The sequence below is a fragment of the Babylonia areolata genome, chromosome 15 (genome assembly GCF_041734735.1).
Source record: "Babylonia areolata isolate BAREFJ2019XMU chromosome 15, ASM4173473v1, whole genome shotgun sequence".
Classification (NCBI taxonomy): Eukaryota; Metazoa; Mollusca; class Gastropoda; order Neogastropoda; family Buccinidae; genus Babylonia; species Babylonia areolata.
In genome coordinates this window covers 20847957-20872523 of record NC_134890.1, presented here as the reverse complement: position 1 = coordinate 20872523, position 24567 = coordinate 20847957, and the positions used below count along the sequence as shown (strand labels likewise).

Here is a 24567-nt window from a genome sequence, read left to right as displayed (position 1 = left end):
TAGGTATACTTTGAGGTCAGCCAGAATGAACAACAGAACACTAGTTGTTCCAGAAACAAGAACAGAACAGTTTAAGACCTCGTTCTTTATTAGAACAGCTGCAGACTGGAACAATCTGAACGACAATCAGTTTCAGTAGCTCAAGGAGGCGTCACTGTGTTCGGACAAATCCATATACGCTACACCACATCTGCCAAGCAGATGCCTGACCAGCAGCGTAACCCAACGCGCTTAGGCCTTGAGCCAACGATCAGCTGCTGGCAAGGGTGCAGGACCACCATCACAGTAGCAGCAGCATGCATTCTGTGTAGAAGCTACACAGCCAGTCCAACCCCCCACCCTTCCCGTTGTGTATATTGCCGACTAGGCTTCAACGTAAACCATCAAAGTAAAAACAAAAAGTCAGACACACACGCACGCACATGCGCATGGGGGGAAGGGGTGTTCGAAGGGAAAATGTCTCCAATAAGATTAATACCATGGCGTTCTGTCAAAAAAAATCTGGGGATCATTTGGTTATTTCAGAGGATCAAGATTCTAGCAGTTTTTGCAAATCTACCAATGTCTTGGGACAAAGGGGGAGAGGGAGGGAGGTGGAGGGAAGGAAAGTGTTTTCGTGTTTTCTGTTGTTTTTTTTAAAGTGGGTGTTTTGGGGAAGTTTTCTGTGAAGGTGTACCATTTCCATACTGATGCTGTGTCCATTTTGCCATGTTTAAAGATTAAGAATTATCAGCATATTCAGAGCACACACGATCAACCCCCACTTTGCATGAAAGTCTCATTCTCTCAAACACACGGAAAACTAACACACAGATCACATCTTGATACTTTATTGTTCATAATAATCAGCACCAGCCAGTCTAACCATAACGCACTAATCTCAGCTGCTGCTTTCATGCGTGAAGTTGCAAACATGCGCGCGCACACACCATGCATACAAAATGAAAATATGGTAAGAAAACCCGACTTTCAAAAAAATCTCCAGCAATTCCCACTTAACCAAAATAGGAATATTGGAGCAGTATTACAAAGAAAAGAATATATTCACAACTCAACCTGAACGAAAAACAATTTTTCTGAAAGATAATAAGCAACGAACCTTGCATCAGTAGTATACAATTAATCATGACTAAATCTTATTAAATTTAACAGCAAACGTTTACACTTTCTTTGAAGAAATATAACAATGCATCACTCACAATGTGTCACATTTGGTTGTTGGATGTTTTTTTTTTTTATAATACACTAAATAATTCCACAATGAAAAATCAAGAAACCTTGTTTCCAGTCTATGATCAAAACAAGTCCTCTGGATCCTTTCAAGACAGTAACCTCTGACTAAATCATCTTCAATACAACCATGAATACAATCAGTCAAAAAGCACAGCAGGCACCATATCACAAAGAATAAGCATTGGTAATTTTGCAACAGTAACTTCCAGAACAGCGAACACAAAAGTGGTAACAAAAAACAAACCAAAAAAATCAGTAAATTCACACATTTGTGAGACATCCCAACCATGGCTGAAGAGGTTGGAAATGGCCACAGGTGGAAAAGTTTCTTTCAGTATCATTCCATCACTATACAGAACAGTAGTGCACCTATTTGCAGAGAACAGGAAAGTTTCTGTTTGTACATATGGCTGGAAAACAATATTTTGTAAAATTCCTCCCTTAACCATTACAATGCAGAACAACAGTGCACCAGCTTGTACGGGACAAGTAAGTCTGTACATGTCTGTTAACATTTCTCCTAAGCCTATTACAAAGCCGAACAGTGGAGCTACTAACTTGCAGAGAACAGTAAGGTTTTCTGTACATTGAAAAACATTTGCTTCCACAAATACAAGTTCAAATCTCTGTCAGACCAGCTGAGTGGGGTGATTAAATTGTGTGAAGCAGGTCTCGTATGAGGATTCAAAACCAGTATGTCCTGATGAAGTATGGAAAAAAAAAAAAACCCAATAAAAAAACTAACGGCCACCGTCTACAAAGTGATTAGTGATCATCTTCATACTGACAGACATAAGAGACAATCGGGTCCTGGCTGGTCAAGCAAGCAGATCAGACTGACAGACCTTTCTACATGGCCTTATTAACTCTTTCATTCCTGCAGCACGGTTTTCCGGTTTACAGGAATTTTACCCTTCATTCCCGGAGGCCGGAAAACTGTGCAGCAGAGAATTTCCCCTTTCCTTCCTGCAGCCCGGAAAATTGGGTTTTCACGGTGAGCGCTTTAACTTCCCGCAAGTTGCGTCATCAGCACACGTCATCTATCCTTGACCGGGTCACTTGCGGGGCAGTGTTTATGAGTGGAATGGATGCCAGACACCCCCCCCCCTCCCCACGCCGCAGGAATGTGGGCGCCACTACATTCTTGCTGATGTGCTGTGTAGACACATGGACATAGAAAAATGGAATGTGTAGAAAGTTCGGATTCTGACCAGTTTTCTGATAAGTTTTATAACGCTCTATCAGATAATGATTTCAATCTGTTTCAAATGAATGACAAGGTGCAATTAGCTGCTGCTAAGAAGCACAGATAGCGGGTGATGAAAACTTCAAAAAGTGCAAGTGTGAAAATTGTTGTGTATATTTGTGCAGTAACTAGCATGACTGCTTCAAGGTATATCACACACGTGTCACCTTTGTGTGGCATATTATGTGAATACTATGACACGGACATGCATATTTAGAGAAAATATTGTTTCTGAATAGTTTTTGTTCAAGAATTGTGTAGATAACAATCTGATTCTGGCTCGGTGACTGCTAGTGTTGTAAAAGGCGTATGTTCTCTATGAGACAAAGTTCAAATCATTCATATAAGGACAATAGCAGTGACAACTGTCAGTTTTTCATTGATATGACTAGCAGTGTGGCACTGAGATACAAATGAGGCACTACTCGGTGAATACTGCATGATGTGCACACTCTGCAAGCAAAACACTGTCCTGAATGTGGTACATACTTCTATGCATTCTGTTTGACTCCAGTCTCACCTGTTTTTACACTTGAGTGTCACCCTCTAGTGTCAACAGGGTCACAGGCAACTTCTCACATCAATTCTGTACACAACAGTATATGACAATCTAAGTGTACTGTAATAAACTGCGTTGCCGTAAGCCTCCAAAATAAGTACCCTGCTTCATACTTGCTTTCTCTTCTCTAAATCCAAGAATGAAGGGATGTATGGTAGGAATCTCGGAAAAGGGGGAGTAATAGTTCATAGAAAAATGGGAACGAAAGAGTTAACCTGCTTTATACTGGATGTGAATCCCGCCCAACTGCCAAAATCTATCCTAATATTTTGTTGCTTTTAAAGTTCAGCAAACACAACATATACAGGGGCTGAAAAACTGTTAATATTGGACCCACAGACCATAAAATAAAATAAAATAAATTTTTAAGGAATTTATTTTTAAATTATGAAAAAAAGTTGTTTTTTTTAAAGGCACACAGTCACATTCATGACACTGGCCTCTCCATCACTGTTTCATCAGAAGATAAAGAAAAACATGAACATAAAAACTGTCATAATTAATACAAACATACAACTGACAGTAACACACATACAAAACAAAAATGTGCCAATGGACAACTTGCACATTTTAACTGCAAAAAATGAATACAACATAGTAAGAGCGCCAAATTCTCAAGTTCAGAAAAAATATCTATATTCCAGGCTATCTAGAGAAAAAAAACTAAGTTTGGTGTCATATACTGTACCATGTCAAACTGATGCAAACTAGGCCTATTGGTTTGCTCTGCTTGGCCAAATTTCGCGCGGCTAACAGTGAAAAGATGGGCCCACCGCTCTCAGCCAATCAAACGCCTCTAAAAACTATATGAATCATCAAGGCAGAAAACAAGATAGAATGAGAAACAGAAAGAAATAGGAGAAAGCCTGAAACAAGACAGGAACATAAGAGAGGAAATTTTCAGCATTTAATTTCCAACAGGCAGGGATACAGATTATACTGAACATGCCTTCAGTATCCACATGCTGGAATCTGCCCAAACATAATGTCCACAACAAGAGGGCAGCGTGAAGTGAAACTGCCTATTTAGAAATCATACAGAACTGGAAGGAAATACATCTGCTGGTCAAATACATCCGAAACATCCTTCTCTGGAGAGAGAAAATGGAATTATGGAATTAGTCTTGCAACTTAGGAACACAAGTTCTTAAAGTTTACCTTTTTCCAAAGCAAAAATGTGGGAGTGAAAATCTTCGATCTGTCTTTGCACGTACTCCTCAGCTGAAGGTAGTTCAAAGAGCAAGATTCTTGAAGCTTAATGTTTCTCTTGTGGACTGATGTATCGACAACATCCATCACCATGACCAACCTTCATTTGTATAGAAAGAGATGCTGATTTCTCTCAGTGTCAAAAAATTGCTGACCATATACAAGAAATTGACAGAAGAACATCAAGAAATGATTTAACTATTATTAAAAAAAAATTAAATAAATAAAAAACCATTAACCTGCAGGTGTTACAACCCGAAGGTAAGAGCACAACTGAACTGTCCAACCTAAAAAATTTAAGTACCCCACCACCTCTCCTCCCAAAGAGGAAAAACCATAAATATTTCCAACCTGAACACTGAGCAGTAACCATCAACTGCCAAACATGCTCTCACCCTTTATCACAAATCAGAAGAAAGTAAAAAAAAAAAAAAAAAAAATTTTAAAGCTAAGAATTCGTCAGAACTGAAAATCTTAAAAGCAGAAATTGAAGGTGCAAACTTCAATATTCTATTTGACAAAAAACAAGAACGCCAGAGAATCGACAGACAAACAGAAAATACAAAAAAAAAAACTTAGCCGTATGAAGAGCACAGGCACAGAAGTCATAATGGCTGCCGGGAAAAGAGGGCGCTAGTCAGGGGGGCAAAGGGGAGGTTATCTACTTCCGGGAGGTTTTCAGCCGTAGCTACTTTTGTTTTCTCCGCATAGGCGGATAGTAGTTTGCACAGGATAGGAATGTCAGACCCCTGCCGGATTCTGCACTCATGGGTCACGGTTAAGTATGTGTAATTAAATCCCCAATTCAAAAAACACACATATGGTAGCCAGCACAAATGTGAATGCCAGCATGAATACGGATGTTTTCTCAGGTCAACAAAAACACCATCAGGGCTGCTATCCCCTAAATGACACTCATCCAGAGATCAGGTTAGGTTCAATAGACAATAGGTCATATGACCGGAAGAACATAAAATCAATAGGTCATTTTGAAAATCAATAGGTCAAATATCACCTGGTAAATGCAAAAGTGGGAACGCCAATTCTTCTCGCCGAAGCTCGCGAAAGGCAGCGATAAAGATTCGTTTCGTCACGGATCCGTATTATAATAAACCAGTTTATAGTCATTTCCTGTAGGAGCAGACGACAAAGCGATCGCGATCGTTAAAAAGAGAGAGAGATGGTTACTTTGGTTGACCGACTGGTCATAAAAACAATAAGTCATGTTGGCAACTTGAAAAACAATAGGTCATTTCAAAATTAAATGCGTCAATGACCGATGTCGAACCTGATCCCTGCTCATCTACAGTACACAGAACCAGGAAGTAGAACCAGAAAGTCTATGAAACACATCATGAAACATCTGCAGAAATGAAGCCCCCCTCATCAATGTCAATCACTTTGAAGACGGTGTGTTTGGAAGCCGGGGCAGAGGGAGTGGGGGTCTTCTTGGCCAAGGATTGTCCTCTCTGTGACCGCCGTCTGCCTTCCTTGGGCTGGCTGGTAGGGGGCGGTGTGGGGGGTGGTTGAACACTGGAGAGATCTTTGCTGTCTTCTCCCTTCTCCGCACGCATCTCTGAACAAAAAAAACATCACCACTTCACACACTACTCCTGATCCATTTAAACCATTCACTATCAACCGTGGATATTCTGTGCTTCAATGGTAACTGCACTATCATCAGTCCAGCCAGTCACGTGCATACACTTACTTGCAAGTGGTGACTGTCTTACTGTGTGTGTTCAAAAGCATAAGCAGCTTTCTGCTTGATTTTGGTGCAGATTTTTGCATTTTGAAGCATGTCAACATGACTTCCATGAATTTCAGTATAGGAAAGAAGCTAAATTTTGTTTGATTTTCCACACAACATCAACAATAGCAACTATGTATTTTGATAGAAAACAGAAGTACAAAAACGAAAGTATTGCTGAAAACTACTTTGTGTATTTTTTTCTATACATCTAGACTTTTCTTCCTCCAATAGGGAGTTATCTCATCCTGCCAACACTGAACATATGATAACTATATTCTCCATTCATCTCCCTTCAAAACAACAAATACATTTTCAAACCTGAGCATTATTTTTGGATTGATAAACAAAGAAATAACTGACTTCAGAAAGCAACTTTCTTTCCTCACATCAAAACTTCACCCAAGACAACTTCCATGCTCTCTCACCTCCTTCGGCCTTCAACACCTTGGCTTTCCACTTGGTTTCCAGGTCAGAGCGGTCCAACAGTTCAGCCAGGTCAGCATCGCTGATGACCTCCTTACCCTGAGTGCCACCGATCTCCGACTCGTGATCCCTGGAATTGAGAAGCTCCAGCAGCTCCTCACTGCTGATGGGCTCTAGAGAGGTCTTGAAGTTCTTGATGCCGCTCTTGAACTTGCCTGCAACATTGTGGGCAAAGTACCGGTAACACAACCTGCAGAAATGGAGTGAAAGTACTGGTATGTTTACCATGCTCTGTGGCGTGGTGGCCAAGTGGTAACGCGTCCGTCTAGGTAAGAGAATCAGACAGCACAGGATCAAAGTATTTTATCTCCTTCCACTGAAAACAAGTACACTTGCTGACAGAAAAAACAACAACAAAAATATGGGCAGTGCTGCACTGTAGTGATGCTCCCTCCCAATGGTGAGCATCCCAAATTTCACCCAGAGAAATCTGTTGAACAAAAGAATTATACAATTTTACAATGTTACATTCTGACTCCACATTTTTGTATTGTATTGTGTTATCAATTATTGTCAGAACAAATTTCTCAGTGTGAAACTAGGACTCCTCACCCAAGAGAGACACATCACCAAAACACACTGGTGCCCATATTCATTTTGTTTTGTTTTTCTGTCACTGTGTGAATTTGTTATACTATCAAAGTGGATCTTCCTACATTTTTTCGTCAGCGACATCCCTATAGTCACTGTGGGTTTTTAACATGCACTTTGTTGATGCTCCACACAGGACCTTGATTTATCGTCTCGTCTTGTCTGATCATGACTTCGTTGTGAATTGTGTAAGGATCCATGAGCAGATATCCCCATTACCATGTGCTTTCCAACACCATTATAAGCAAATATCTTTTTACATATGACTATGTTTGCTCACACCCCTCTACATTAAAGCACTTTACCAGAAGTTGGAAAGATTTTGTTATGAAGCCTGACATATAAAGAAATGTTGGCGATATCTGTTCTAATTTGTCTGTGGAACCTGGCTAATAAAAGAGTTTAAGAGATATCTGTTCCTTACTGACTGAGAAGCAACAGATTAGAATATCTTTGTTCCTTATTGTCGGAGGAGCCTGGTTTATGGAATACAGAAATATCTGTTCCTATAAAAATGTCCTGCTTATAACAATTCCAAACCAAAAATGTCAGATCCCATAAAACTCTCCTTGCTACTTTTCATTTTCAGCTAAAAATCTCAGTTCTTCTAAGCTCTTTCTCTGCTATTATCAAAATTCCTACTAAAAATCATGTTCTATTGAAATCAAAACTCCAATTGAACACATCTTTTCCTCTATAGCTCTCCAGGTTAATATATTAACAAATTTCCAGTTTACACTGCTTTAATTTGCAACTTGTAATTTACTCCCCTGTTATAAATAGAAAAAAAAATCACTTCTCACACATATTTCCATGCAAAAACTGTGCAAAGAATATAACTTACACTTTCAATATAATAACCATGAAAAAATACGACTGATTACACATCTCTCTGTGCAATAATGATGGAAAATAAAAACACTTATCTCTCCACTTATTTACCAGTTTCCAACCAACAACTCTTTCCCCACAACACTACACTGACCCTGATGGATGACTAGTTTTTCCAGCTTGCGTTTGGCGGCAGCACGTTCCACAATGCGCTGGTCGATGGTATTGGCTGTGACCAGTCGATACACCATGACAGGCCGGGTCTGACCGATGCGATGACACCGGTCTTGGGCCTGCAGGTCACACTGTGGGTTCTAGGGGGACAGAAACGAATCTCATTTTCATTTTTAGGGCACTGGTTTAAAATAGGAAAGGGGGGGGGGATTTTCTTACCTACCTCCATGTAAATGTGATGTGGTGTGTGGTTTGTGTAAATTTGTGTGTGTGTGTGTGTGTGTGTGTGTGTGTGTGTGTATTTGATGGTGGAGGTGGTGGTGTGGTTGTGCGTGCATGAATGCATTTGAGTGTGTGTGTGTGTGTGTGTGTGTGTATGTGTGTGTGTGTGTGTGTGTGTGTGTGCGCACTTGCTTTATCATCGACACATTCCCTTTGTGTTGCTTGTTAAGTCTTGATTTTAGTGCCCCACATTGATTTTTGTAATCCACCCCCCTTTCCCCCTAAAAAGATGTTAGCTGTCAGGGTTCTGAGCCCCTGCACTATCAATAATACATGCTGTCATAATAAAACAGAAGAATTAAATAGGAAATAAACTGATCTGCTATATTGCTGTTCAAGTCATACTGTCTGGGTCGCATAAAATTTTCTTTTCTTTTCAAAACAATTCTCCATTTTACCTCATACTTAAAAATATGGAAAGTTATTCCTCTTTTAATTCAATTCATCTGACCATAAGAAACACAAATGACAACAATTACACAACTTACCAAAGTCTTTCATCTCAAAACACAACAAACTGATATTTCACAACTTCAGGAACTGTCAGAAATTGCTAAATATTACAAAGATAATCTGCATCCAGAAAAGCAGGAAAATACAATGTAAAATGATGTGAGGTTATCGGCCATAGTACTTTCGTTTTCTCTGCATAGGCGGATAGTAGTTTGCACAGGACAGGAATGTCAGATCCCTGCCGGAGTCTGCACTAGTTGGGTCACGGTTAAGTATGTGTAATTAAATAATTTCTGTTCTCTGGAAAACCAGCCAACCATGGTGAAAGACAGAGCATTGAACAGGCACTGGCCCCCTCACCCAGTCACTGTCATAGATGATGACGGTGTCTGCGGCAGTCAGATTGATGCCCAGACCCCCGGCTCTGGTGCTCAGCAGGAACACAAACTTGTCAGAGTCTGCCCTCTGATACTCTGCCATCTGTAAACCATACATCATTAGAGGTGAAGACACCTGATGGTAAACCATACATTGTAGGTGGTGCTGTCACATAATGGTGAACCACGCAAATTTAAGTGGTACAGTCATGTGATGGTTAATTATACACTGTAAGTGTGCAATCATCTGGAGCTTAATTCATACTTTAGTTTTGTTTTGTTTTTTAAAAGAGAAAATTAAAAAGAGAGAAATATTGACCAAAAAAACACATCTTTGCACAATCACAAAGGATCGTAAACAAAATGAGATGGTATGCACTTTGGCTGCACACAGCAATTCAGAATATTAAAAAAATATTTAAAAAAAAAAAAAATAAATAAATCAACACTACTCACACTGTCCCTCCTATCATGAATATTCATGGCCCCATCCAGGCGACAGTAGCCATAGTGACGCAGAACACAGAAGTCTTCTAGCAGGTCCAGCATCTTAGTCATCTGGCTAAAGATCAGAACCTGAAACACCATCACACCAATCCTTCACCACCAGTGCTGTACAAGATCAAATACACACATTAAAAATCCTATAACCCATGTTAGCATTCAGTGGGTTATAGAAACAAAAAGACCATACCCAGCATACACACCCCCCGAAAACAGAGTATGGCTTCCAACAAGGTGTATATAAAAACAACAGCCATACATGTATAAATATTACATAGCTGTCTGAATGGGTATGTGTATGTGTGCCTGAAACCTGAATTGAACAACACAGGAAACGAATGATGATCGCCCAATAGCAGCTGTCAGTCAGCTCTACCTATGTAGGCAGCCTTTTGTCCAAATGACCCCATGTTATGTAAAGCGCTTTGAGCTTGGTCTCTGATCGAGGCTGGTCACTATTTAGTATCCCTGTCTATCTATATAATACACACATCTGTGATCACTATTTCACCCCCCTATACACACATCAGTGATCACTATTTCACCCCCTTTACAAACATCAGTGATCACTATTTCACCCCCTATACACACATCAGTGATCACTATTTCACCCCCTCACCTTGTGACCGCGGCGGTGCAGCTCTTTAAGCATGCGGTCAAGGATAAGCATCTTGCCGGACTGGGAGATCACTCTCTCATCCAGGCTGAGTTCTCCCGTCTTCTTGTCCAGCGGATGCTCCAGAAGGAAGGGGTGGGAACAGCACTTGCGAAGCTGCATCATCACGTTGCGCAGTTTGATCGTCAGCTGTGACACCCTCTGTTCGGGGGCTGGCTTCTCCTCTCTGCACACCAGGTGTCAGCCCATACAAAGTGTCGACTGTCGACTTTCAAGAATGTGCAGCCTTCAAACTTTCATATCAGTATCAGTAGTTCAAGGTGTCACTGCGTTTGGTCAAATCCATATACACTACACCACATCTGCCAAGCAGATGCCTGACAGCAGTGTAACCCAACACGCTTTCATATCCATTAAAATATGTTGTCTGAAGACTTTCATGCCTGTATTTGAAGCCTGAAGACTTTCATAACTGTATTATGTGCAGCCTGGAGAACTTCATACCTGATAAATGTGTCATCCAATGACTTCATGCCTGAATAATGTGTAACTTTGAGACTATCATACCTAAAAATGTGCTGTCTGACGACTTGCAAGCCTGTATATAGCCTTAAGACTTTCATTCCTAATAATGTGTAGTCTGAAGACATACCTGTATAATATGTTGTCTAAAGACTTGTAAAACCTTTTAATTTGTCACCCAAAGACTTTCTTACCTTGTAATTTGTGGTCTGCAGACTTACATACTTGTATAATGTGTTGGTTGATCAATGTGCTATGCACAGTGTTTTGTTGTAATGCTTAAAAACAGGCTTTGCTTGGTTGCATGAATCTTAGGTGTGTAGGTTCCATTGATCAATCAAGAGGTTCAACATCTTAATGCAATTCTGCAATATATTGTAATAAAGGGTACAACTGACTGAACCAAGGTGTTTGTGAGTGTAAGGGGGGGTCAATGTTCAGGTATGGCTGACAGTCCCTAAATGAATTTCAACCCCCCTGGCCACAAATGTTATGTTAAATCTAACTTATTCATCACAGCCCTCAGGTGCAGACTCTGGCAGTGGTATGACTCATGTCCTGCGCTAACCACTTCTCTGCTGATACAGAGAAATTGAAAGAAAGTGCAGCTTATGATTTCCCTTGGTATATTACCTCCCTTCAGCCCCGTTGACAGTGACCCCACACTGACCTTTTCTGCTGCATCTTCACCATGGCCTGCACCCAGCTCTCTATCTCCTCCTCCTCCTGGGCTTTCTGTCGGGACGTGCGGCACTCCCGGTCATCTTTGTCGCAGCTGATCATCAGGCTGTAGTTGATTTTGTGCTTCGTCACCTTGCGCAGTGGGCGCCCGTTCCGGTCCACTTCCATTTTCTCCAAGGTACCCTGAAATCAAGGGGTCGAATTCTTTAAATAATTAAATAATAATGATAATTCCCGAACCTATCTTATAATATTTAAGTGTTCACTGGAGCCGTTTGAAAATTAAAAAACAACAACAACAACCATACAATACTTTACACATTCATACATTAAGCAACAGAAAATGTTCATTATCGAACTAACAAAGCAGAAATAAAAATGATAAATCCCATCAAAGACAATCAATATTTAAAAATTCATCAGCATACACATTTCAAGATTTGTAGGTTTTTGTTATTTTGTACAAACAAGCACAAAATTTCTTAACTATGGTACTTACAAGCTTTAAATGCCTAGAAAACATGCATTATTTCTTACAACACATGCATATATCCATTACTATGCAGGTCTTAAAGTCATTTCTCCTGGATCTTGGCAAAAGTAGTTCTGTCAACAAGTGCAGCACACAAGCCTTTCTCCATTACGCACATGCAGAAACATCTCCAATAACGTATATCTACTGAACACTTACATTTTTCTCCTGAATCTTGGCAAAAATGGTTCTGTCAATGAGAGCGGCATAAAAGTCTTTCTGCAGGGGGCACAGAGGGGCGTACACAATGACCTCCTTCTTTGGCGGGATACGCAGGTCAACATCCGTCTTCAGCCGTCGCAGCATAAAAGGAGTGAGAATCTGTCATCGGACATCAAGTCACACAATCATCACAACTACAGTTCACAGCATCCTTTTCCTTTTTCTGTCTTCATTAAACCAGTCCTGTCCATTCTTTTAATGCAGGATGAACAAGAGAAAAATAATGGAACACAGAGAATACACACAAACTAACAGTCTTTCCCCATGACTTCATTCATTATCATCGCATTTATCACAGGCAGAATGTAAATAACAATGACACTGTATGGAAGTGGGTGAATAACAGTACTAAAACCATAACAAGCCACAGTAACAACAGCTCACCAAAGAAGTTACCATGTGAGAAGATAAACCAAGAAATTCATTTACCAGCAGTCTTTATGACAGTGTACATGCTAAATGTTTTCCCTGCTTACTGTGGAAATGATAGAATATATCCACATGCCCTGGAACTATCCACTGCACGAAACCGCATCAGAAATTTAATCTCTTGTTCTAAAGAAAAATATATCTACTTCGGGAGGTTATCGGCCATAGCTACTTTCGTTTTCTCCGCATAGGCGGGTAGTAGTTTGCACAGGACAGGAATCAGACCCCTGCCAGAGTCTGCACTAGTGGGTCAAGGTTAAGTATGTGTAATTAAATATATCTGTAAGATGCTATCTACATGGAACCTCATTGTTTTTCATTTGTTGCCTCTTTATCTCCACCTGTCTATGCCTCTTTAACTGTCACGAACACAATGAACAACATAAACAATACACAGATAAAGGATACACACTGATCCCAACTGACCTGATGCAGCATGGACAAGACATCTTTCTTTTGCTTATCGGCCGCCATCTCCTCTCCAATGTGCTCGATGTCAAACCAAGCCTCAAAACTGAAAACAAATTAACGTCTTTCATTAGAATCAAAACAAGTTCACTGGCTTATCAACTGTCACAGACCAACAATTCATGTGGCTTATCAACTGTATCCAACAATGCTCGTGGCTCAATACCTGTATCCAAAAAATCCTCAGATCATCAACTGTCTATAACGATTCTTGTGGCTCATTAATTGTAACTAACAATTCTTTGGCTCATTAACCATACCAACAATTCCTATGGTTAATTAATTAACCGTATCCAACAATTCTTGTGGCTGATTTACTGTGTCCTACAATCATTGTGGCTCATTAATTGTATCCAACAATTCTTGTAGCTTATTAACTGTATCTAACAACTCTTGTGGCTCATCAACTATCTGCATCCACCAATTCTTGTGGTTCATTAACTCACTCAGTACAGCCAGTCCTCTCTTCTCCTCTACACAGACCTCTTGGATGTCCAGTGGGTGTCTGAATGACCCAACCTTTAACTTCCGTCGTCAGAATTGTGGTATTCTTTGTCAACATTCACCTTTTCAGTATAAGAGCCTTCCGCTTGCAATATTTTGATGATGGTAATTGGGGTGAAACGCTGTTAACGTCGTCTCTTTTGCCGTCCGTATGGAAAGAGTTAACTATCTCTATCCAACAAACAGCTCATAAACTTTTTCCAATGATTCTTGTAGCTCATAAACTATCAGAATCTGTATCCACAAATTTTTGTGGCTCACTATCTGTATCATCTTATAATTCTTGGTATTCCAAAAATCTAATATGTTGTACAGGTACCTGCCAAGGTCATCAAAGATTTCAGGTAGCAAGAAGTTCAGCAGGGACCACAACTCCGCCAGGTTGTTCTGCAGTGGGGTCCCTGTCAGCAGCAGACGATTGGTGGTCCTGTACACGCGCAGTGCGCTGCAACCAGTAACATTATTTGTTGCTGACAAATAGGGCACCAGGTATTGGTCTTGTAAACAAGCAGCATGCTGCAAACATTTTTTGTTGCTAACAAATCAGGCACCAGGTCCTCCCCCCCACACACCCCTCCCCCGTGTGTAGAATGCGCTTCAAGCATGTAGAAAAACCCTTTGCAACAATAATTTTTTTAATTTTGCAAAATTCTGAACAAAAATCCACTTACAGTGGAAAACAAACACACTAGCAGGCAGATTCTTTTTTCTTTTTATATATACTTTTTAAAGGGTGGCACTTCCCTGAAGTAATGCCCTCAAACTGGGGAGTGCAGCCAAAAATTTCACATAGGGAAACCTGTATTGACAAAAAAGGTGACACAACATTTTCTTTTTATTCCTTAGAAGGCTCACTTGATCAGTCTGCAGTGAGTGTTCTTGATGCGGTGACCCTCGTCCACCACCAGGTAGCGCCACTCCACCTTCTGCAGCTGCTTCTGATCCATCATGGCCACTTCGTACGACGTGATGACAATCGGTCGCACATACACCCCTTCACGCACCAGGTGGGGCTGGTCGATTTTCTCCCTCAGTTCTTTGCGTTCTTCCTTCGAGCCGTGATAGAACATGACTGGGACCTGAAAACACCCAAGCATGAAAAAATCATTTACTTGTTTGATCGTTAAACCGATACACAACCCGAAATACAGTTTTGGTTTCAAGAAGATGTCAATAAGTGCAGACTGATCCATAAAAACTACACGTCTGCTGTAAATATTTTTAATATACAAAAAACAGGGGCAGATGCCACACCTTCTAAACCCAACATCCTAATCTGGCTTTGAGAGCCTATACTTTTGTGTAAATAGTGTTATCTGAAAAACAAACATCACCACTATTTACCCAGAATATTTTTCTGCACTTTAGTCACAGCCTCCTACACAAGAGCAGTTTCGAGTTTTCTTAAAAAGTGGCGCTCCCTCAGTGTGTGTGTGTGTGTGTGTGCGAGTAGGAGTGGATGTGGGTGCGAGTGTCATAAATCGTATCTAATGTAACATTTGTCAATATTTTCACTTTCATTCTTTTTAACACTGTTGAGAAAAATTACAATTCTCATCTCAATTCTGATGTGCTAATGATACTGGGAAAGGCAGTCACATGATAAGACAGTTGGCCAAAAAGTCTTGGGTAAAAAAAATCCAGACACACACCAAAGGCTGTGTGCCGTTGCTGCCTATTTCAATCCTGATCCACACAACACTTTCTTTGATCTGAAGCCTACTCATCTTGCATCCATAGCTCTTTCTGTATCCTTGGACATTCCAATCCCAAGTTAAAATAACTTGCTGAAATTTTGACAGAATTGGGGGTATTAGTCTTCAAGTCTCAGACAGGTAGTCCACCAAAAACATGCAAGTAACTACTGAGTTTGTCAAAGTTGTCAGAAGCACTGTTCGTCCACATCTATTCCAAACACACAGAAAGAACAATGTCCAGACTGACCGTGGGAGAGAAGCGCTTGAATTCGTTGTACCAGTTGGGCAGGGTGGACAGTGGGGCACAGACCATGAAAGGGCCGGGCACGCCCATGTACACCATGTGAGACAGCATGGCCACACACTGCACCGTCTTCCCCAGACCCATCTCATCCGCCAGGATTCCGTTCACACCGTTCTCATACAGCGTCTGGAAAACACAGTATGTTCGTGATTGACTGCCAATATTTTCGCTTACTGTTAGGATTCCATTCACATTCATTCTTGTCCAGCATCTGGAAAACACTCACACTGTTCCAGTACAATACCTAAAAGACACTATTTCTGTAACTGTCAGTAATAACTTTTGCTCATTGTCATGACTACATTCATGCTGTTCTTGTACATCTGGAAGACACAATATTTATATGACTGACTCTGTGACTGCAATACTTTTTGCTCACTGCCATGATTCTATTCAAACCTTTCTTGAACATCTACAATATTTCTTGTCTGCAATAATTTTTTGCTTTCTACCAGGATCCTGTTCACTGTTCTCATGTCTGGCAAACACAATATTTCTGTTATTGTCTGCATTAATCTTTTCTTAATTCTCTGAAAATGAAAGGAGCATTTGCTTCATTTTTCATCTGTTTTAATGAATCATGTTTTTCATCGTTGTAACCTGGAATGTTCCTCATATCATCAACTGATAATATTATCTGATTTAAATACAGAAGAACTGTTGTTATCAGCGTATGAAAATAAATTCTAAAACTATTGTGAACAATTTTTTTTTTTTATAAATTAAGCACCATACTTCTTTCTCTCTCCCTCTCTTTTTAAACATGTCCATCAAAAATTTTCAAGTATTTTACTAAATACCACAAATATTTTGATTTCATGATTTGCACATTTCTATTTTAAAAAAGAAGTTTATTATCTTAATTTTGCCTGTTTTACTAAAACTGTTCACACAAAAAATAGCAGCTGACAGTCAACAGCATTAATCTCCCTACACACGTCAGCATATATTTTGCAACTACGATGTACACAGATCAGCATGTGCTTGTCAATGATAATCTAGCCTGACTTACCCTCAGCCATATATAACCATCCAGTTGGTATGGACGCAGAACTCCTCCTGTCATCAAAGAGGGTTGTTTGTGCGGAATCACCTCCCCTTCAAACGTTCGCTCACCCCCCTCATCGTCTTCTGGCTCCACCTGCAAGTCAATGCATACCATGAATCAGCTGTTTTAGAGCCATACACATGGATAGGGCTTGTGTACACTATGTATCAGCTGTTTTAAAGCTTTGAACAGAGATGTGGTTTTCTTTTCACCTTGGTTATGTGTAGTGTAACAGCAAGAATAAGCTCAAGAAGCAATATTAACCTTTCAGAAACAAGCTACATCTAAGTAGAAACAATATATTTTTTTTTTTGATGCAGATGAATTGGAAACAGAAAGAGAGGGGAGTTTGTAAGTGGATTTCAATCCACCTGTAAGTGTTCGTCTGTCAGCCTGTGTCAATGTGTGTGTGTGTGTGTGTCTGCTCTTCTCTATCACCAATCTCTCTCTCTCACCTCTCTGTCTCTCTCACTCCCTCTCTCTTTCTCTCGGAGATGAAAAAGTAGCAGCGGGGCATGCATGAGAAGAACATACGTGACATGAATCAAATGTGAGACTACACAGTTTTTGGCCTGATACTTTAAGAGTGATACAATCAGAAGACATTACTTAAAAAAACAGAGTAATCGATGTGAAATGAGACACAATGGTAAGCAAAAATTTAGCTGCCTGCATTCACATATTGCAGGAAGGGAAGATGGCTGGCTGGAAAGAGGGCGCTGTACATATAGGCAGAAGGGAGGTAATATACTAAGGGAGGCTACAAGACGCAGTTACTTTCAATTTCTCTGCTTGGGCAGAGAACTTGTTTGGACAGGACAGGAATCAGACCCTTGACGGAGTGCACCAGCAAGTCACATTATAGTAATTGTAATCAAACATAATATCACTGACATATCAAACAGAAAAATGGCCTTACTGCAATCAAGTTTTCTATTCATATACATCTGAAGCTGTTTCCCCACACACCAATCTCAACCCACAGAGTTGGACTGAAACAGTGCATCGACTGAAATATTCCAGTTAAATTAAAGAACCTAACAACTTCACACACTTTTCTCACACTGGTTCCTGCAAACTAACCTCAGTTTTAGGCAAGTCTTCAGGCAACACAGACACAGGGGGTGCTACAGTCACTTTGGTATCCTGAGCTACACCATCCACTTCATCCGGTTTCTCTTCATCCACCTTGTTCACTTCTTTTAGTGTGCGGCGTTTCTTGGGTGCTGGAGCCTGCTGAAAGAAATACGAGGTGAACAAATTTCTTTCTGCCCCAACATCTGCACTGTGTACTGTTTCAGTGGCACTACTCCTACATCACTGATTGCAAGTCCCCCAAACACAACCTAGTTCTAGAGTTCCAGAGATGAAAATGAGAGCTCTCCATTAGCTTAACTATCAAATCTGTGTATTTTCCTCACAATAGCTCTCTACTATCTTCACTATCAAATCTGTGTATTTTCCTCACATCAACCCCTCCCATATTCATTATAAACTGAAAGTTTCCTTATTCTACAAGGTGGTCAATCCATTTCTAACTCCTTTGCTTTTTGGACTTTCCTCTATAATCAACAGGATCACTCATAGCTCAGGCATGAGATCTCTGGTTTTTGAGAAAAAACAGTAATTCTTTATCAAATCAAACCTGAAATATAATTTTAAACCCCACTGAATTCAGTTTTCCTAAAATCCACCAGCGACATAAATCTTTTCTTACCTTGGGTAGTTTCTCAACTTCAGGAGCTTTGCGTTTGTGACGTAAATTGTGACATGGCTCTGAAACACAAAGTTTAAAACAAATTTAAAGTGAGGTTTACAAGGGAAGACGTATATGGTGAACATAGGAGTTTATGACTGACTACTAGTATAATTCACAGAATCAAGCTTTCTCCCTTGTTTAATATCAGTCATACTTATTCTGGCATGCTTAGATTTTCTCTATTACCATTTAAAGGTTAACTTACATGAGTGGATTATGTCAGTTGACAATTCAAGGTGCATACATAAATTTCTGAGACAGTTTTAGTTTCACATAAACATACATTGATTTCTGTGACCTTTAAAGTTTCAATGTCAACAAAAGTTGATTTCTATGACAATTTAAAATTAAGATAAGCATACTACAGGGCATTTCTTAAACATCTAACATTTCTGTGTATTTTGTTACAAGATTAACATTGTGGATTTCGTGACAAACCTATATTATCAAGTGGGGAAAATACAGAAGTCAAAACCTTTCAGTTACATGCCTGTCACCCCACATTTATCTACCGTATAACACATAAATGAAACTACATAAGCATATACCACTCGTACTCCTATTCTTTCTTTCTCATTCTCTCTCCAATGTGCTGAAGCACACACACACACATCTCACCAGATTTTACTGCTTCTTTGGTCTCCGAATTGTCTTCATTTAAATTCTGAGCCTGTTGACCAAAAAGAAAAGAAGAAACTGTTAAAAAAAGAGAACATAACGTGGAAATCAATGAAGACATCAGACATATTCAGTAGCAGCTGCTACTTTAACATCTATTACCACGATGGTTCTAAACAGTCTTCCTTCCTTTCGGCTGCTCAACAGAGTTTGCTTTTTTACCCTAAAAATCTTTTAATGGATTATATTTTAAACAAATAAGTCTGCCAAGTGGCAGTACTCACATTTCATCCAAACCATCCCTCTCCCAAACAAATCTCATAAAATGTAGCCGGCCTCTCCAAGCAATATTTCATAAAATAAACTGAAATCTGATATAGTGCTCCCCTTGTGGCATTTCACAGTGTTACACTGTTAAGGTTTGCATGCTGTCTGCACTACATGAGTCAATGTTTCATTGACTCATGTAGTGCAGACAGCATGCAAACCAAATCTAGTACAAATGCAATAATAATGTTTCAGAAAAAATGTCTCCCACTGCCCCAAATTCCTAACTTCTAAATTTGAACTTCTGGCCCAAAGACACTCACACAAATACAATGACTCCACTACACTCGCACAAATACATTAATTCCACTAAAATATATATATATGAATCAATAAAAAGAAAAAGAAAAAACCACCAACTCTTCAACTCACCTGTTTCTCTGCCTCTTTCTGCTCCTCCTCCTTCCTCTTCTCTTCCTTGCGTGCCTGTCGTTTGGCGCGTCGCTCACGCCGCCTAGCCTCCTCATCCTGCTGTCGCTTCATACGTGCGATCAGATACTCTGTGTACATGTTGCTGCGCTGCAGCAGATGCTTCAGTCGCTCAAAGCGCTCTGCTTTGTCTTCTTCCTCCATGCGAGCCCATTCCTTTGAACAAGGGTTAGGTGATCAGGTCAGTCTGCATTCTCTAACACATATTACAAGCAAAAGATTGTTGATCTGTAACTTTGATCCAGTCGGTCTTCATTTTCATTCATGTACACATTGAAAAATTGACCACTGATTAATATAGTCCTATGAAGCTTCTCAAATAAAAACAAATTCTACTTTATTTTATACAGCTATCTCATAGACAACTGTTGGCATGGTATACTTTCAAGAATTATCACCAAAGCTATAATTCACAATTCACGCACCAGAAGGGAAAATAGATATATATGTGAACGGTGGCTTAGATTTTCGGATTTTAGACTTGCCAACATTAAACATATATTACAAACAACTAGGAATGCAATACCACAAACCATATTCAGCCATTGTGGGAAATACATGTGCAACCTAAATACCTCTTGTCCCACTTATTTGAATAACCCTCGACTACGACAGATTCAGGCTTATCAATGGACAGTTGTTACTTCCTTATAAAAAGGGATAAGAAAAATAACTGCACTTTATTTACAATGAATTTTTCATATCAACAAAAATCTTTCTCCGCTTTTCATCACGATACTGACATTTTAACTTCTTCCACAGCAAAACTTCACCTGGCTGAAATAATTCCAACTTCCTTGTTAAAAAAAGAAAATGAAAAAAAAAAAGTAGATACACTTGATTGCACACAAAATTACTGTCTTTACAGATCCATGCCATGCTGATAAATTCTTCTTCTTCTTCTGTGTTCGTGGGCTGCAACTCCCACATTCACTCGTATAAACGCGAGTGGGCTTTTACATGTACCACCATTTTTAACCCGCCATGAAGGCAGCCATACTCTGCTTTTGGGGGTGTGCATGCTGGGTATATTCTTCGTTCCATAACCCACCGAACACCGACATCGATTACAGGATCTTTAGCGTGCGTATTTGATCTGCTTGCATATACACATGAAGGGGGTTCAGGCACTAGCAGGACTGCACATATGTTGACCTGGGAGATAGTAAAATTCTCCACCCATTACCCTCCAGGCGCCGTCACCTTGATTCAAACCCGGGGCCCTCAAATTGAAAGTTCAACGCTTTAACCATTCGGCTATTGTACCCGTCAGCTGACAAATTCAATGGCATTGAGGTTAACCAGTTTTCTTTATTAATAGAATAGTTCATTTACTATTCCCCTTCAAAGACACCTTCCTCACCTTGTCTCTTTCTTCCCTCTGCCGTTGTTCCTCCTGCTCAGCCTGTTCTTTCAACTTGTTCTCCTCCTCTATCATTCGTTCAGTGACCAGCCCAGAACCTGGAAACAAGGTCTCCTCACTGCTGCGCTGATCTGAACAAGAGGAGCTCTGATCAGCATCTGTAATCAGAACTTCTTATGCACGCATTTTCCGAATCCAGTTTGAACACAATATGTTGGCACATCTCTCTCAACATTAACAACTTGCCTTATCATATATTGCAATTTATAATTTACTCTTGGTTGTTAGAGGAGCTCTGATCAGCATCTGTAATCAGCATAAGTTCTCCTTATGCACATATTTTCCGACTCCAGTTTGAACACAGTATGTTGGCACATCTCTCTCAACATTAACGACTTGCCTTATCATGTATTACAATTTATAATTTACTCTTGGTTGTTACTGAAAATGCATATTTTAAGACAAACTTTTTTTTTCTATATCAGCATTTACTGCCCACTTTTAAATGCCCAACACATCCTTCTGACAAGTAAAACATGAAATTCCAATCAGAAATGCCAGTTTCTTCTTCATCTTCTTTGTTCATGGGCTGAAACTCCAGCATTCTGTTGTATGTACACGAGTGGGCTTTTACGTGTATGACCATTTTTACCCCGCCACGTATGCAGCTATACTCCATTTTCAGAGGTAAATGCCAGTTTAATTTTTACCAAGTCGATACTTTATTTCTACACTGGATTAACTGGATTACCATTTGAAATGGAATATATTCATACAAATTTAATAGTGCACCCTATACATGCAACACCCAATCTTGACTCACCATAAGCGGAGGAAGATGGTGATGGAACACATCTGGCATCCTCACTGGGTTCCATAGCTTCAGAATCCGGTTTTATTGGAGACTGACTGCGAGGGTCCAGCTCAGCTTTCACCTGTGTCACAACTTCAGCAGCAGACCTGCAAGACAACAAAACCACTGACAGCATGAGAGAAAATGTCATTACTTGACAGAGATAAGCATTGTTGTCATCTTTCTCTGTAACTTTGAACACGTGTGTTGTTCATCTATGCCCAAGAATATTTGGATTGTCACAGTGTGTCATATTTGTGTGTAGATATATGTGCACAAGTGAAATAGCCTCAGTGTGGACTTTGGGTTACCTATTGTGTGCAAGGGGTGTGGTTTTTCTCCTGTTTTTTGGTTGTTTTTTGTTTGTTTTTCTCCATTTTAATGTTTTATTGTAGTAAATCTGCATCTGACAGTTCACTGTGTGTGTGTGTGTGTGTGTGTGAATTATGTGTCTTTGTGTGTGTGTGTGGTTTTGGAGGGTGGTTTTTTTTTTTTTGGGGGGGGGGGTTTCCACTTTCACGATTTCAGACTATTCACATGAGAGATACAGCACAATATAAATACAATTTCTAAATGGTCAAGCTATTGTGTAAATAAGTAGTAATTTTCATACACTGAGCTTGCTAGGCCATCCATCTACACAAAAATGTTTTGGTAAATTCAAGTTACAATTACAATTCACACAAAACCACATACACAGCCGTATCAAATCATGCATGCTTACTGATAGACCTGCTAGTGCTTGAACCTCTGGCTTCGCCTTCCGTTTCAATAATTTCTTAACTCAGTAAAACTACAAGTAAAAGTAACGGTGAAAAAAGACGGGTCCCCAAAAAACTATCACCAAAGTAACGGAAGTTTGACAAGACATACAAACACAACCCAGCATGCACAAAACCACAACAGATTTTTTGGCAGACTGATGAACGCTGATCGTGAAATGAAATGAAGAAAAAAAATAGCGAGCCAGCAGAATTTATGTATTAAAATTCGCAAAGCACCGTTGCGATGTTAAGCAGTGGCACACGCGGGGGCGGGGACGGGAGGGGATATCCATGCCCCTGACAAAGTTGGCTGGTTATAACTTAAATACACACGTCTCAGAGATACTTACATTATTGCTGAGTTTGGTTTCTTGAAATAGTAAGACCGTGACTCTGTCAGCACTGATATCCCAGCAAAGCAAAAGGCCGTTACCAATGCCGTCAGTCCGCGTCTTCAGGACGTGGTTGTGTAAACGACATTTCCCGCCAACAGCAGAGGGCGCTGTAACAAAAGACTTAGCTTATATAACTTTAGTTTCGTAAGCCCTTCTTTCGCTTTTAAAGACATCTTTTTTACACGTCTTTTTCCGATTTTTGACGTTCACCAGACATTGCAATATGCGCAAATCATACGCTTCACTGTTCAGATCACTTCACATTTGTAAACGCAATGTGGATAGTGATGATTAGCTATAAGTAATTTGTCATATCATATAATTATCAATATCAAGGCGTGCAAGCCTGACAAGGCCTTTTGCCCGCTTGAAGTGGGGAAGAAAAAGAGAGTCCCTGTATATGTCTGGTGCATTTTTCAACACTGAGTGCGCAATGCTTGAAAAATCAATAAATAAGTAAATGAGTTTTGTATTTTAAATTTTGTAAATGAATATCAAGATAATTTTTAAATGTATTCACTTTTCCTGCGGAAACAACATCTTGTGAAAAATTATTCCAAGCATTTGTTACTCTGTTAGTAAATAAATGTGCAAATCTGGAAGTTTTTACTGAAACTTTTAATAGTTTGTAGGAATGGCCTCTTGTAGCACTGTTCTCATTCAATGTAAACAAAGAGTTTATAGTTCTGCTGTCATATAATCCATGAGTCATTTTATACATATCTATTAAGTCACCACGCAGTCTTCTATATTCTAAACTAGGTAACTGAAGTGCTTACAACCTATTTTCATAGTCCATATCAGCAAACCAATGATTCTTTTAGTAAATCTTCGTTGAACATTTTCAATAATGTCTATATGTTTCACTAAGCCCGCATTCCAAACAACATTCCCATATTCTAAGACTGGCCTGACTAATGACTTAAATAATGGCACCATAATGTCTTTACTTTTACACTGTATATTCCCAACTAACATTCCAGTCAATCTATTGGATTTTTTTTATTGGTTTCATTAACATGAACATCAAAAGAGAGACCAGAGTCAACAATGACTCCAAGGTCTCTTTCCGATGAAGTCTCCTGCAAGTCCGTACCATCCATATAATACTTATAATGTGGATTATTTCTGCCTACGTGTAAAACTTTACATTTATTGCTATTAAATCTTATTTGCCATCTATCAGTCAAGTGTATTGAATTAGCAATACTAACTTGTAACTTTAATCGACCAACATCAGAATCTACTTCCTCATAGATCTTTGTATCATCTGCAAAGATTTTCACAAAACAGTCTAGTATATCAGGCACGTCATTTATATAATATACAAAGAGTGTGGGC

The 24567-nt window shown here is 39.7% G+C and overlaps 1 protein-coding gene across 3 annotated transcripts; it reads right to left on the bottom strand.

Annotated features, from left to right (window-relative positions):
- Positions 1-3844: 3844 nt before the first annotated feature.
- Positions 3845-23307, bottom strand: LOC143290213 (lymphoid-specific helicase-like). Of its 3 annotated transcripts, none has more exons than XM_076599540.1 (20): positions 23182-23307; positions 22038-22174; positions 21215-21372; positions 19795-20007; positions 19096-19147; positions 18436-18494; positions 17802-17954; positions 16683-16811; positions 15614-15796; positions 14525-14748; positions 13989-14114; positions 13124-13211; positions 12206-12367; positions 11504-11697; positions 10315-10537; positions 9648-9767; positions 9175-9294; positions 8060-8219; positions 6426-6638; positions 3845-5823 (listed from the first exon to the last, which is right to left on the bottom strand). In XM_076599540.1, coding segments are annotated over exons 1-20 (2940 nt in total). In that variant the 5' UTR covers positions 23184-23307; the 3' UTR covers positions 3845-5599. The 3 variants fall into 3 exon arrangements, with proteins under 3 accessions (XP_076455655.1, XP_076455656.1, XP_076455657.1); XM_076599541.1 differs by having other exon boundaries at positions 17802-17951; XM_076599542.1 differs by having other exon boundaries at positions 21215-21345.
- Positions 23308-24567: the final 1260 nt, after the last annotated feature.

Excerpts from the sequence above, each read along its gene's own strand:
- LOC143290213 (XM_076599540.1), bottom strand. Across the intron at positions 20,008-21,214 it reads AGAGGGAAGAAAGAGACAAG|GAATGGGCTCGCATGGAGGA; the intron begins GTGAGGAAGGTG and ends CCTTGTTCAAAG. Across the intron at positions 11,698-12,205 it reads CCAAGATTCAGGAGAAAAAT|GGTACCTTGGAGAAAATGGA; the intron begins GTAAGTGTTCAG and ends CCTTGATTTCAG.